The sequence below is a fragment of the Helianthus annuus genome, chromosome 17 (genome assembly GCF_002127325.2).
Source record: "Helianthus annuus cultivar XRQ/B chromosome 17, HanXRQr2.0-SUNRISE, whole genome shotgun sequence".
Classification (NCBI taxonomy): Eukaryota; Viridiplantae; Streptophyta; class Magnoliopsida; order Asterales; family Asteraceae; genus Helianthus; species Helianthus annuus.
The window spans coordinates 17,442,839-17,458,634 of NC_035449.2; the positions used below are offsets into that span (position 1 = coordinate 17,442,839).

General features: G+C 37.6%; 2 protein-coding genes across 3 annotated transcripts; both read right to left on the reverse strand.

Annotated features, from left to right (window-relative positions):
• Positions 1-1,297: 1,297 nt before the first annotated feature.
• On the reverse strand, positions 1,298-3,873 carry LOC110938389 (transcription factor GTE7). Of its 2 annotated transcripts, XM_035986733.1 has the most exons (3): positions 3,454-3,873; positions 1,626-2,615; positions 1,298-1,553 (listed from the first exon to the last, which is right to left on the reverse strand). In XM_035986733.1, exons 2-3 carry the CDS (start codon positions 1,884-1,886, stop codon positions 1,377-1,379), a joined length of 438 nt encoding a protein of 145 aa, XP_035842626.1. In that variant the 5' UTR covers positions 1,887-2,615; positions 3,454-3,873; the 3' UTR covers positions 1,298-1,376. The 2 variants fall into 2 exon arrangements, with proteins under 2 accessions (XP_035842626.1, XP_022036446.1); XM_022180754.2 differs by having other exon boundaries at positions 1,626-3,873.
• A 2,428-nt stretch (positions 3,874-6,301) lies between these two features.
• LOC110939570 (photosynthetic NDH subunit of lumenal location 5, chloroplastic) lies at positions 6,302-8,552 on the reverse strand. Its single transcript, XM_022181126.2, has 7 exons — positions 8,406-8,552; positions 8,135-8,338; positions 7,659-7,809; positions 7,462-7,550; positions 7,104-7,158; positions 6,780-6,865; positions 6,302-6,659 (listed from the first exon to the last, which is right to left on the reverse strand). The coding sequence occupies exons 1-7, from the start codon at positions 8,427-8,429 to the stop codon at positions 6,507-6,509; spliced, it is 762 nt and encodes a 253-aa protein (XP_022036818.1). The 5' UTR covers positions 8,430-8,552; the 3' UTR covers positions 6,302-6,506.
• Between the last annotated feature and the right edge of the window lie 7,244 nt (positions 8,553-15,796).

The window sequence follows — 15,796 nt, forward strand, 5'->3', positions numbered from 1 at the left end:
CATATGTGCATAGCTATAGTTATGCACATGTGCATAGCTATAGTTATGCACATGTGCATAGCTATAGTTATGCACATGTGCATAGCTATAGTTATGCACATATGCATATTTTGATAGATATGTTTACACGGAACAGGATAATAAGGTAACGTTGTGATCTACATAGATATGCACATGTGCATATTTTCTGACAGAACAGGCTTACACAGAACATGTTGATTATGTATAATTGTGTGATACATAGTTATGCACATGTGCATAGGATAATAAGGTAATGTTGTGATCTATATAGATATGCACATGTGCATATGTTCTGACAGAACAGGATTACACAGAACATGTTGATTAGGTATAATTGTGTGATACATACTTATGCACATGTGCATAGCTTGACATAATATGATTAAACATAACAGGATAATAAACTAAATTTGTGATCTATATAGTTATGCGCATGTGCATAAATTGTTATAATAGGTTAATATGCACGTGTGCATAGTTTGCAATAATAATTTGACAAGGTAGATGATGTTGATGCATATGACTTCGAATAGGAATCTCACCTATGCATCAATGATTTGTAATCGGTATTTAGTTTTATGTAGGTGTTTTTTTGGTGTGTTATACAGTTATGAGAACGTGTATTTCATATTGGATTATGTTAATAAGGTATAGTTGTGTGATATATAGTTATGCACATGTGCATAGATTGTTATAATAGGTTAATATGCACGTGTGCATAGTTTGTCAACATAGGTTATTAAGGTATTTAATGTTTATTCACATGTATATAATGATGCATGTGTGCATATCTTATATGTCGATCATAAATTAATGTTGATACACATGCTCATTGTAGATCATCGATGGAACAAAATACATGGATTGACAGATGAAACAGTTAAGCAGATGTTAGAAGAAGAGGCGTTGAAGCAATAGGAATGATGGGGTGTGCTCAACAACTGGGAAAAGTAACAGATAATATGATGTTATGGATGTTATATGTGAATGATTCAAGGACATGAAACACGTAGTGTTTTTTTTTTTTTTTTTTTGGGCAGTAGTAAGCGGCTAACTGATGTGCTGTGTGTATATTTGGTTGACAGTAGTTGTATAGGATAAATTATGTATGGATGCACATGTGCATTATTCAAAATTAGTAAGCATATGTCGATGTATTATGTATATCAAAGGATGTATTATGTATATTAAAGCAATGTATATACGTATCAAAGCGTGCTAGTTTGTTATTAAAAAATGTGTATGGGTGCACATTAGCATTATTATAACACGTATATTGCGCGTGTGCATATTTTTATTCCGTATCAAATAACCATGTTAAGTTAAACATAAAACATGTATGCACATGTCCATTATTATGGTACGTTGGAGCTGCTGTTTGCATTCTCATTTCCATGACCTGCAGCTTGACCCTGACCACCACCATCATCTTTCTCAATCTCCACATGTGGGAAGCTGCTCTCCAGCATCTCATCGCCAATATCGACATCTTCTTCCCCTGATTCCTTATTGTTTTTCTTCATTCCCTCAACCTGAATTCAACACAACCATTCAAATTAAAAAACAAGAAAGTCTTCCAGATTTCTAACAATTGAAAAGCTTACATCATCAATGTCGACCGTTGCGATGTTTACTAAAAGTGCTTGCCTTTTCGTCTTGCTCACTAGTTTCTTCCAGTTGGTGACAAACCGATCGAGCTCCCAGAGCATTTCTGTGTCCAAAGCCTCTATGTCAAGCTCTATTTCATCACCCTCTTGCGCCAACTGATCGTTCCTCTTACATACGATCTGCAACAAATGTCGTATCTTATCTGGTGGCATACTTTGCAGCCCTAACCCCAATTTATGTTTATCTTCCATGTTCATGTCCCTCTTGTTCAGATCCTTGGCTCTGGGCTTGGGCAGCTTCGGCACAGTTCCTTGTGTTATAGTTGATGACGATTTGATCTGTTCTGGTTATGGTTCTGCAGCCTGCATTGGCATGGCGTCCGCTTTGGCGGCTGAACAACAGGTGGGATGATCGGTTTAGATGCAGTCGAGTGATTTTGCTTGTTTAAAACAGGAGCAACCGGGTCACTAAATTTCGGCTTCTTGGATCTATCAGGCGTCTGTATATCGTCACACGAACTTCCATCGAATTCATCTACAGCAGAAACCAATTCACACGCTGATTAGTAGGCAATTTCGCCTGAATCGGTCTAAAAAGCATCTCGAAATAGGACAGCAGCTGATGAGCCATTCCATGAACCTCATCCGTCTTGGGGTTATAAAGCATCGCATTCTCAAACACCAACCGAACATCGGAGGCAAAATCAAGTGGACTAGAATACATATTCTTGGACAAATTCAACTTAACCAAACCCAAGTCCAGTAGTATAGGTTTATCTGTAAAAGTCGACTTATTTTTCCGAGTGCCAACCCCACCCATATTGACCCGTCTTCATTCTGGTGTCTCTCAGCAGTGCCAAAAGCTGCGTAAACTCCACCCATGAATCCCCGGTTGTCGACTAGTTATTCCATTTGCAATCCCACATAGTCAACTCCCCTATTTTTTTGTAGTTATCCGCCACCCAAGACCCTTTGTTTGCTGCCATTCTGTACATAATTGGATAGTTATCTATAAGGCACTTGTTCAGAATACATACATCAATGATATATTCTAATTTTCAACATAATGCACATGTGCATATAATTTAATACAATATCATTTACAATCAATATAATGCACATGTGCATATAATTTAATACAAGATCATTTACAGTAAATATAATGCATATGTGCATATCATTTAATATAATATTTACAGAGTATCTACAACATGCAAATTAAAAAGATATATCGACAAAGATCTTAACCAGTACATGATCTCATCTTATACGCCAGAATACCACAAAATTACTTACAGATGAAGAACTAAAAGATTATAGAATAGTCTTTTCAATAGTTATTTTTCAGTAGATACTTAAAAGTTTAAAACCTTGGTAAACACAAATCCAGGAAGATCACCATATGCAATTAGCTAAAAGCTACAAAACGAAAAAATATATCGACAACAATCTTATTAAGTCCATGAACTCATCGTCTCTGCTAGAATACCACAAGACTACTTGCAGATGTAGAACTAAAAGATTATATAACAGTCTTCTCCATACCTAACTATCAGTACGTTCTTAAAAACCTCGGTTAACACAAATACTGGCAGATCACCATACGAAATCGGCTACCCAAGCAAGCTTCAACTGGCTCCTATTTCATTCTACTTTACTTTTACCTACCTTACACTCATGGAAACTCATAAGAACAACTTAGATCATGACCAATTCATAGCTTGTTCCTAACGCATACACACGAAAAGTAGAACTCAAATTTAACCCTAGGACACAAACCAGATCACAATTTAGAACAGCATCAGATGTATATGAGGAGGATTACCAGAGAATGTATGAGGAGGAACATCATATGTGTGAGAATCGACACTTGATGAATCAGATGATGCCATGAAGATATGAGGAGGATTATCATAAAATGTATGAGGAGGAACATCAGATGTGTGATAATTGACACTTGATGAATCAGAGGCTGCCATGTAGAGGGTGTAAATGGTGGGTTGTCGTTGTGAATGCCGCTGGAAACACCGTGACCGGATGCCACCGTCGTGAACTCCGGTGAGTTATGTGAACGTCGTCGGCCACCGTCGTCGATGTATACAAAGTTCTGATCTGTTGAATGAAACCCTAACTACTGATCGTGAACAGAGTTATGAAACAGAGGGGCGCGTGTTTTATAATAAGTACCACATAATTACAATTTTGCCAAGTGTTCACACTGGTTCTCGCGGTTCTCGCAATAAGGGGTGGTTCCTAACGGATATTTGTCCTATATATATATATATATATATATATATATATATATAGGGGAAGGATGTATAGAAAACCCACTTTAATTTAGAAAACCCGGGAAACTCAAAGCTCCCGATGTTTTTTGGTTTTGAAAAAATTTACACATGTTATATGCATGTTTTTAAGGGTTTTGGGCAAAAAAAATCAAAAAAGCGCCGAGTAGATATTTTTTAAAAAAATAAAAAAGTTTTGGTGTAACACATGTTACATTCATCTGACATATTTGTAACATGTGTTACACCAAAACTTGTTTATTTTTTTAAAAAATAACTACTTGGCGCTTTTTTTATTTTTTTTTTTGCCCAAAACCCTTAAAAACATGTATATAACATGTGTAATTTTTTTCAAAAGAAAAAAACATCGGGAGCTTTGAGTTTCCCGGGTTTTCTAAATTAAAGTGGGTTTTCTATAGATACTTACATTATATATATATATATAGTGTGAGGTTCATTGGGGAACACTTAAAAAGTGGGGAACAGCGGGGAACCGACTCAAACGAACTCCGATTGGACTCATTCCAGCGGCGTTGGAACCGTCTCGTCGAACCCTAACTAGGATCTTTTAACCCTAAACCCTAAATCATAACCCCTAAACCCTAAATATATTAGGGTTTGGCTTTTAGGGTTTAGCTTTAGGGTTTAGCCTTAGGGTTTAGCTTTAACGTTTAGCTTTAGGGTTTAGAGTTTAGCTTTAGGGTTTAGGGTTTAGCTTTAGGGTTTAGCTATAGGGTTTAGCTTTAGGTTTAGCCTTTAGGGTTTAGCTTTTAAGGTTTATAGTTTAGATTTTACGGTTTAGCTTAGGTTTTAGCCTTATTTTTTAGCTTTAGAGTTTAGAGTTTAGGAGTTAGGATTTAGGGTTTAGGGTTAAGAGAACTTAGTTAGGGTTCGACGAGCCGGTTCCAACGCCGCTGGAATGAGTCCAATCGGAGTTCGTTTGAGCTGGTTCCCCGCTGTTCCCCACTTTTTAAGTGTTCCCCAATGAACCTTCCCCTATATATATATATATATATATATATATATATATATATATTAAAATTTCGATAGTTAAATTTAATCAAGTGAAATAGTAAAAAAGAAGAAAAAAAAAGAAGGGGGTACAGGGTAGAACCGAGAGAAAATAAGGGGGAGAAGCAGCACCTAGACTTGAACCCGAAACCTCTTAAACAGTCAAGCTTTAACTTCCAACCTCTAACCATCCGGCAAAGCCATCACTCTGGTTATTAAAAACAAACACTCGTGTATATATAAGCAGAGGCTGACATTGTTCATGCCGACCAACGCGTGTTGGAAGAGACAATTATTTGGTTGGTTTGGGTGCACTCGTTATATGAGACGAAAGAGAACCCAAAATATATAGTTGTAGTATGCCCAAGATGGTATTGACGCATGTTCGTTTAACGGGTTTTTTTTTTTTTTTTAATTTTGGTTACATAATAAAAGAGGAAAACTTATAAAAGGTTATTAAGGATTATCCCTTAAAGTGTCCTTTGATCTCCAACAGGCTGGAGTTGATTTGAATAGGGAGATGAGGGCAGTTTGTGGGTCAAACATTTTATTTTGGTTGGAGGCCTGGACTGGTCCAGATCCCTTGGCTTTGTTCTTTCTATCTCTTTTTCATTAGGAGGCTGACAAAGCCTGCTATGTTGCAGACTGGATACACATGGGTTTATCTGGATGAGTTGGTAAATTGGGCTTGGATAAGAACACTGGTGTCTGGGACAAAATTGGAAGATTTCAAGCAGTTGTTGGCTTAGCTGTAGATTGTATCATTATCTGGTGTCCTGGACCGATGGTTGTGGGGTCTTGAGCATTCCGGGTTGTTTTCAGTTAGGAGCCTCCTGCACTCAGCGAATCGGGTTCGGTCAGGACTACATTTTTTAGTGGAATTCTTGGGTCCCAAAGAAGGCAGACATTGTAGCTTGGAAAGCTGTAAAAGAAAGACTTTTGACGATGACTTTGCTGGTTAGAAGCAATATCCATGTGCAATATGAATCATGCGTCTTTTGTGGTGAATGCAGTGAAATGGTAGGCCAGATCACCTTGGTGCAAGTTTCCTGCTTTTTTTGTGTTTGGGGTTAGGTACAATATAGTCATTGCTCAGAGAAAAGGAAGAGAGTGTTTCACGCAATTGTTCAAATGTCGGTTTGGTGTATGTGGAAATCGAGGAACGAATTGGTTTTCAACGAGAAACCGGGCTGCTTATGGATTATAAGCAGGTCCAAGGAGCATTCTATCAAATGTCTGCGCCCATAACAATGGTTAAACTTGGATATTTTTCTGTATTTGATGATTGATAGTTGTTTTGTGTTTTGGTGGGCTCAGATGCGATGTAATCTGTTTCCTGTATTTTGAAAACCAAACACATTATGAACGAAATTCAGATTCCATCGAACTCTGAACCAGATGTGATCCACTCTTTATTTCAATGAAACCGGTTCATGAAACAGTCGGTATTAATACCACACAAACTCTCGTTTCTCAAACCACCTACCTCTTCATGTGGGAAATAATCTGCCCGAAAAGGCTACAACATAACTCATACAAAATGGACACTCACAAGACGCAACCACCTACCCGCCTTGCTTTTCTAGACCAATGGAAGCTCGCCACATTCATTGATAACGACTCTCTTTGTTGGGCGGTCACCTCTGTCTGTGACTTGGGACTCGATCAGCTTAACGACATCCATGCCCTCAAGAACTTGCCCGAACACCACATGCCTTTGATCCAACCATGGAGTCTGCTCACCACACAGACATAAAAAAAACATGTCAACAGTTTAAACCTTGATCATGCTATCAGATAATCTACAGAAGAGAGCATGATGCCCCCTTGAAACATTTTTCAAACCAAATCATACCTTGACTGTGCATATAAAGAATTGACTTCCATTAGTATTGGGCCCGGCATTTGCCATGCTTACGATTCCAGGTCCAGTGTGAGTTACTGCAATTGTAACATATATCGAGAGATGTGTCAGGACAGAATATGGTCCTTGTTAGCTTAATTTTGACCAAAGTTGCTTATTTTTTTATACAGTTACTTGTTAGCTTTTCATTAACAAATGTGGTCCTTATGTCGCTCCTTAAATAAGTTTTGGTTTATTTGCTTCCTAAAAGATGCTATCAATTAACTACATTATATAACATGATTGATGATCCATGAAGAGGGTTGGCTAACTCACGTTTGAAGTTTTCGTCCTTGAATGTCCGGCCATATATGCTCTTGCCACCAGTGCCCTGGCATAATAGTTAGAAAAAAGCGAACAAATTACTTTTTATGTCCAACTGAAAGACTATTACAAGTTCTGCAGAATAATCAAGGCATAAAACATCAACATAATCAAGTATCACTAGGGCAGAAGCTGAAGATGTGGTTATCAAGTTCTGTGCATTATCTTCTTTAATTCCTAGAGATGTAAGTGTGCTGAATAAGTGCGCAGAAGCTAACAGACAAGTTCACTAGGACACTGTAAAGTACATATCGTAACATATGTATCAACAAATGGAAGAAAGTATGAAGACAGGAGAAACAAGACCTACATTTCCCTTGTCAAAGTCCCCTCCTTGAATCATGAAATCCTTAATGACACGATGAAACGCAGAACCCTTGTAGCCAAAACCTTTCTCTCCTGAAAGAGATGCATGCCAAAACGCCAGATTACCCATAAGTTCATCGCATATGTGTATCAAAACTAAATAAAAATCACTCAACAAAACATATGAATGTAATATTTAACCTGTACACAGAGCACGGAAATTTTCAGCAGTTTGGGGCACATCATCACCAAAGAGCCCAATAACAATGCGTCCTACGTTACTACCGACAGGGTTTCCAATGCTTATGTCAAAGTAGACTTTGTTAGTTACTTTAGCCTGTGTAGCTACCTCCTGAATGAAAAGAAAACCATGTATATAAGCTACTAAAAAAACTCGGTAAACCGTAAACCCTCATATCCTAATAACTTGACTCACAGAAACAACAACCTCTGTATGTTTCACCAATTCAACTAAACTTTTTCCTCAATTTTCATAAATTTCATATCTGCAAATCACTATCTATAACCATATATTCAGTATCATTTTAATGCAATTCAGCTCACATGTAACACTTAACTACTTGAGTTTATCATATTAAAGTAGCAATACGGATACCTAGATGTAGCAAAATTCACCAACAAATACGAGTACAAATGCATAAAAACGAACAATATACCTGAGCACTAGCCCTAACGGAAAAGCATCGGGACTTGTGCTGAACCCTAGGGTTTGTTGAAGACTGCAGCCGCAGCGAGCCGGATGAAAAGTTCGATGATGCTGATAACGTAGATTTAGCGAGCTTGTTAGATCTGAAACACGAATTTTGAACGGTTTTCACCGGCGATAAGGTTCGGGAAGCGGAGAGTGAACCGACGTTTGACTGAAACAACAAAGTGAAAGATATTAAAGCAAGTGGAAGATAGAATATGTAAGTTAATGATACAAACCATAGATGTGAATGAGAGCGCCATTGATTAATGGTTAGGTGGAGGATAATCCAGAAAGTGGTGTGTGTTTTGGGGGGTAGGGAAAATGGATATCGGTGATGACGAGTGAGTGGCACATTGGTATATTCGTGGGGAAAGTTACAGAAATGGGGATGGAGTTTATGATATTTACTTTTGAGACCCTTGATTTTTGAACTCTAGTTGATTTTAGTGTTTAACTGGTATAAGGGCTCACGTTTTGCGGCGGGACCGTTAAGCCAAACAAAAAGTAAAGGTAAATTGAGGAATCATGAACACATGTTACAGCGTGTTAACTCGCAAAAAATCGATTGAAAAAGTAAAACATAAAAAAGAATATCTAAGTCAGCTCAGGACTCGCGAGTTTCGACAAAGCTGTTAAACCGTAAGAAAATGTTCAACCACATGCACGTGTTGCAGCATTTAACTCACAAAATTTAGAATGTATTGCAAAATGATAAATTTGTAAAAGATGTAAAGTATATGGATCAAAGTTGAAAGTGAAATGGTGTTGAGGTTAAAAATAGAAAAAGTTTGTACCAAATATATAAAAGATTAAAACTATGGGTGAAAAGTGTAAAAAATGAAAACTATAAAAATTATGTAAAAGATGAAAACTATAATGGACATTTAAAAGATTAAAAAAATCAAAAGAGTTAAAAGTAAAAAAAAAAAAATTAAAGAGAAGTAATTAATATATATGTTAGAAGTAATTAGAAATGATTTTTTTGGGTTCAACTTTGTCGTTTAACAGTGGATTTTATTATAAGCAACAGAAATGATATATGTGCATTATGACTTGTATCTTGTGTTTGGAGAGTGTTTTAAAAAATATATTTGATTTTTCACTTTTAACCCAAATGTTTCATATTTTACATTTTAACCCTTTTTCATTTTTTTACTTTTAACCCAAAGTTTTCCATTTTTTATAATTTAACACAACACTTTATTATTTACAACTTTCATCCCCCATACTTTTTATCTTTCGCATGTTTTTCATTTTACATTTCGTTCTAAATTTTCCGAGTTAACATGTCGTAGCGTGCATGTGAAGTTTAACGTTTTTGCTCTATTTTTTCATATTTGACAGAACCGTCTCAACGCGTCCATTTTTCCTTTTTTGAAAAGTTCGCCGCAACAGGCAGGTCGTAGATCGACTAAGTTATTATTTTCTACGTTTTACGTTCTGGTTAATTTCTTCACATTAAGACACTGTAACGACTGTGTGTGGTTCAACGATTTTAGTCTGCTTTTCGTTCAGTGTAATTTTTACCATTTATCTATGTAATTTTTACAATGTTGAGAGTCGGTGTGGTTGTGGCATTGGTGCTACTTGGCACGGTTTTACGAACCTTTTTAACCTATTAAATTTTTTACTAATATTTTGTTTCGGTTTACCCCTATACTTCTTTACTTAAAAACTATTTTTTAGGTGCATATTTTAAGTACGGATATGTATAAATATGATTTGTTCTACATTTTTTTATATAGACGAGTCAGGTTAAATATAATACGTTTTCGTTTAAAGAAACCATTTTTACGTGCATATTTTTTGTATGTGTTGGTATAAATTCAAGTTGTTCAACGTTTCGACGTAAACTTTTTTGGGAAATGATTCAGGTCAAATATAGTATGTTTTCGTGTTTATTTTATGTATGTTTCGAAAAGTTTGTTTCGAACCGAGTGGAGTCAAATTATGGTCTCTTTTTCTCCCATTTTTTCGAAAGCTCTAATTAATCTCTTTCAATTACATGCGCATATTTTCCTTTATACACGTTACGTTTTCTATGTACGAGTTGGGTCACATATAATACGTTATGATTGTTCGATATGAATTCCATTTACTCTACTCTACGTTTGATCCAATCACAATGCTTATAAAGGTTACACTGAGTTCAACTGGATACGTCGAAATGTGCGTATTCATATGGTTAATGCATCATATAACATTTGGACTAATCCATTCAATGTTTACGATGTACTCGCGTCGCAACACGGGCAAGTCTTAAGCCTAGTTGATAGCTATTTTTGAAGAATATTTAAATATATTTATATAACTAGTAAAATGTGTTGTCAGTGCTCTTACATGAAGGTATTTGTAACACCCCAGTGTTTCGAAAGTCAAAGTCAAGATTGAAGTCAAAGGAAGAAAAGATCGCTAATTGCGATCTGTCACTCCTTGCTCAATCCCTGTTTTGACTTCTTTGACTGTAGTTAGTCTATTTTATGTTTTACGTTAGTTGTGTTATGTGGAGTAATTAATTACAATCGAAGTAATCGAATATTTATCGCTACGAACCGCCTTACGACTGTGAATAATAGGAAGTAACAATGCGATAAAGTCAATTGAACGCTAATCGAACTAATCTAATCAACATCGCGCTCGCAACTCGAATACCGCATTTTTTGGTAATTGTTATACGTGCGTGTGTGCCTTATGTGTTACTTGTGCATGTTTATTTATGTTATATGTGGTACTCAATCGAATCGCAATCGAACTCAACCGCAATCAAATCGCAATCGCAAAACGAATACGAATAAGGATGATTGTATGTTGATATAGTATGATAATTAGTGGCGAAGAGACAGCGCGAGATATGAGTGGTTGGGATTAAAAGTAATTTGAATAGTAAACTTTATCGCATTCGCATCGCTCGCAATAGCAAAACTCGTCGCACTGAATACTCGAATCAGGCAACTGATCGATCAGGCTACCAGCCGATCGACCAGCCGGCCGATCGGACTGCTGTCCGATCGGACAGGCTGTCCGATCGAGCTGCCTGGCCGATCGGCCAGCCCTTTCCTCTTTGGGTAACCCTATAAATACCCCTTATCACTCTCCAACTTACTACTTTTGGCAAGTGACGTCCGACCAGCTCGTGTTCCTCACTTTTCTTCAGATTTCTCACGATTCCGGTAAGATCTCATCCTAAATCTTGTACTTTCTTGATCTACACCCACTCCTAAACCTTTCTATCTTTTGAATCTTAATTTTTAACCGTGAAATCATCAAGATTCAAGGTGTTATAGGATGACGTCATCATGTGTTCTTGAAGAACTTCATGTTTTGGCTTCAATCCACCAAGAACAACTTAGATCTAACCGATTTCCACATAAATTAACAAAGATCTTTCATAGATCTAAACATATTCGCAATGAAAAGGATTGAAAGATGGTTTTCTCACTTTCTTCCAACTCCTTTACACTAAATACCCTCAAAACCGATAGAAACGGAGCTTATGCCGACTTACTAATCATTCTGATTGTTGTGTGGCCAAGATCCGGATTCTATCCACGAGGTTCACCGATTTCGGGTTGAACGAGAAACACCGTCCTGAACCGTTCACTAATCGGATTTGGGTGATTCCTGTCCGATCAGGAGAACCAAGTAATGACATGGTTCCTGACGTTTAACTCGTTATCAAAATACCTCGATAGAACGACAAACAATCAAAACAACCAAGTGTGAGACGAACAGGACGATCGGACTGATGTCCGATCGGACTGTTGTCCGATCCGACAGCCAGCCAAACGGACAGTCAGCCGAACGACTGGTCATCCGAACGACTTGCACTATGGGTCCCACACTTTACCCACTTTAACTGAAGTTGAGTATTGAACGGATTGCTAACCGATCGGACTGCCATCCGATCGGATTACTATTCGGATCATGAGATACTTGACCTTAACACTTAATCGATTTTTCAACATGTTCAATGCACTAGGAATGCCACCCGATCGAACTGTCGTCCGATCGAGTGACATCCTGCTGAGAACTTATTCTCGTTGAAGTACCGACCGTTCGGGTTGCCAGCCGATCGAACGACCATCTGATCGACCGACCTGAAAGGTAAGGATACTTCAATGTTTTCAAAATACTACAACGAAAACCTCAAAAGTCAAACCATCATACACAGACACATCATTCCACAAAGGAAGAAACAATCCACTCGAACGGCCATCCGATCAGACAGCCGTCCGAACGGATTGTCACCCGTACGGTCAGCCATCCGATCGGACTGCCATCCGATCGACCAGCTGTCCGACCCATCAACACTTGTTTCTATTTTATGCGCCTCTTATCGTTATGCTATCGTTCTGATCAGGCTAATCTTACTCTCTAAGCGCTCCCTTCAATCCATCAACCGCTGTGAGTATACTCGATCCCTTTTTACTTTATGCACTTTTGGGTGTTACATACGTTACTTATACAAAATCACAATCAAACACACTACGCAATACTTTAAACGCTAACCGTTACCGCATGTTATACGTGACTTAATGAATGCTTGTTTGTTATGTTTACACATGGAATGCTATCTGCCTGCCTTAACGACGATAGTACTATAGTTTGGACTCAGCACCCGCTCATGCGGGGGTTGTTAAGGACAATTATTTACATGGATTACAGTGGTGATCATGTATTACGAACTGCCTCGGGTAGTCAACCTGCAGTCATTGGTATCGATAGGTTCATGTCGATAACTAACATGCATCGTTTTCCTCTGTGTACGTGCTGTTATGCGTAAACTATTTCGAACTCTATATGCTATTATCAAACTTGTATACTCGCCTTTACACTATGTGTATTGACTTTATTTTAACGTATGTGACATGTGTTTAGGATGCTTATCTGCTAGGAAACTGAGGCTAGAATAAGGCTCTAGAGTCCAACAAATAGTTGTCTGTACAAATGAAATCAAGGATCTCTAGAAGCATATAAACAATTGGGCTATTTGAAAAATCTGAGCTGTCGGAATAAAACTATTTGCCTAGATTTTGTCTGTAATAATTTGTTTACTGTTTGAGACATGGTATGGGACATGTTATTTTAAATTGAATGGTAATGATAATTGTTATGGAAACTTCTGGACAATCTGTTTCGCTCATTGCCGCGCCCCGATGATTCCGGCATCGGTTGGGGTGTGATAGTATTATCCACCAAAAGTACAAATACTGAAGCATTTAGTATTAAGAGTATACTGCAGTTCAGTGTTATTATGCCACACGTATAGATTGCTTACAACATTTCAGACACAAGGATCCGCATATTCAGGGTCACCACCAAGAAGAAAGAAATAAATAGAGAGGGAGCAAGAGATATAGAGAATGGGAGAGGGAAAAACAAACGTGACAATGGGGAATAGGGCGGCGACCAACACAAGAATCCACGTCCTCTACTCCCGATCTCAACCACAATGGCGAATGTGGGTTTTGCTATGGAAGTCATGGCTACCGACGATACATAACCGTGTAAATCTAAAAATATTAACCATTATTTTAATTATAAGTAAAAGCTTTATAGTTTTACAAATACTTGATAGTAAAAAAGTACAACTCTAAATAACTTTCATAGGTATCAATTGCATTGCTTATGAGCCGAGTCAAGGTCAAATTCTAAATTCACGCTTGAAAATTTACAAGTTAGCTCACCTGGGCTTAATATTTACTATTAAACAATATATTAAGCTTAAACTCAGCGTCGTTTATTTGAGCTTGTCGATGAAGATAGGCTACATCTTTGGCACATTAAACTATTGATGGTGGCGTGACTTGGGCTTCCGAATGGGTGGGCGGTGGGCTTTTTTTCTTACCTGGGCTTCTTTAGTAGAGTATCACTAGACATGTGTTTTCTAATTTGATAGTGTCGAAACCGGTTTGTCGTTTATACCAACTAGCGCGTGTTGTCTCGGTTCGAAAAGTAGTATACCAACAAACTCGACTTGCCTACAAATACAGATGCTAATTTCAAACAACATGTTTTTAAGTTACTTTCGGCAATCTTCAAGTCACCAATGTTAGAAACGGAACAACGGTATCGAGATTTCGAACAAGTGAACACACGGATTTTGTGAGGCGGACAATCCTCACGACGGCCTTTTCTTTTATTATCAATGAAACTGTAAAACGAAATTACAAGACTCGATGTATTCTAATCTCTCTATTTGACCCTCTGCCTATCGATCTATATATAAGGGTATAACCTTGGGATACAAGTACCTTGGGATACAAGTTCCTAATTTGACTCTAACTCAAACATTCTTTTATAATTATCCCACCTAACAAATAGGAATAAAATATAACTAATCCTAACCGACTTAGATTAATAAAATAAAGATTAATAAACTTCATTCACCCCCTTAATCTTTGTTCGTTCCACCAAGGTCCATCATGCCAAGTAACTTTCGTATTTCTTCAAACTTTACTCGGGGTAAGGCTTTAGTTAGTATGTCGGCTCGTTGCTCGTTTCCATCAATATGCTAAACACGAATCTCACCCTTTTCAACACTTTCTCTAATGAAGTGAAACCTCATGTTTATGTGTTTGCTTCTACCATGAAACACCGGGTTTTTAATTAGAGAAATAGCCGATTTATTGTCTACTCGTAGTAACACCGTTTCTTCTTTACGACCTGTTAAGTCACTAAGCAATCCTCTTAACCACAACGCTTGACACGCCGTTGTGGCCGCCGCCAAAAACTCTGATTCGCACGAAGAAAGCGCCACAGTTTGTTGCTTTTGAGAGTTCCATGATATTAATGCTTCACCGAGATAAAATACCATGCCGGTTGTACTTCTTCCATCAACTTGATCTATTGCATGTGAACTATCACAATAACCTCTTAGTTCCATCCTACCACTTCTTTCATAGCTTAACCCATAATCAACGGTTCCTTGTATGTAACGTAAAATATGTTTTACCACCTTTAAATGTGATAATTTTGGCTCTTGCATGAATCGGCTAGCTAAACCAACCGCAAAGCTTATATCGGGCCTTGTATGTGTCAAATACCGTAAGCTCCCAATTAATTTTCGAGAATCAGTGCATTTATCTCTTCGCCACTTTCGTCTCGATCTAGCTGTAACTGATGCTCCATAGGATAACGAGTAGGATTACAATCAGACACCAAGTTCCAAAATTTTCTTCGCATACGACGCTTGTTTTAATGTAATTCGATCATGCTCTTGTGAAACTTCAAGGCCCAAATAATAAGTAAGTAAACCGAGATCTTGCATACTAAACTTACCTTTCATTTGCTCCTTGAAGCTATTAATTTCCGTAAGACTTGAACCCGTCACGATCAAGTCATCAACATAAATACCAACGATGGTTAGCTCGCCTTTAGCAACTCTTTTATAAACCGCTGGTTCACGTGCACACTTAATGAAACTATAAGACTTCAAAGTTGCATCCAACTTATCATTCCAAGCTCTCGGAGCTTGTCGTAATCCGTACAATGCCTTCTTTAATCGATAGACCATGTGTTCTTTACGCGAAATAATAAAACCTTCGGGTTGCTTTACGAAAACCGTCTCCTTCAAATCTCCATTTAAAAATGCCGATTTGACATCTAAATGGAATACGCGCCAACT

Coding starts and splice junctions, on each gene's coding strand:
- LOC110938389 (XM_035986733.1), bottom strand. CDS start 1,886: ATGAACATGGAAGATAAACATAAATTGGGGTTAGGGCTGCAAAGTATG. Junction 1,554..1,625: donor CAACGGTCGACATTGATGAT/GTAAGCTTTTCA, acceptor TGTTGAATTCAG/GTTGAGGGAATGAAGAAAAA.
- LOC110939570 (XM_022181126.2), bottom strand. CDS start 8,429: ATGGCGCTCTCATTCACATCTATG. Junction 7,551..7,658: donor TTTCCGTGCTCTGTGTACAG/GTTAAATATTAC, acceptor CATCTCTTTCAG/GAGAGAAAGGTTTTGGCTAC. Junction 7,159..7,461: donor GGGACTTTGACAAGGGAAAT/GTAGGTCTTGTT, acceptor CTATTATGCCAG/GGCACTGGTGGCAAGAGCAT.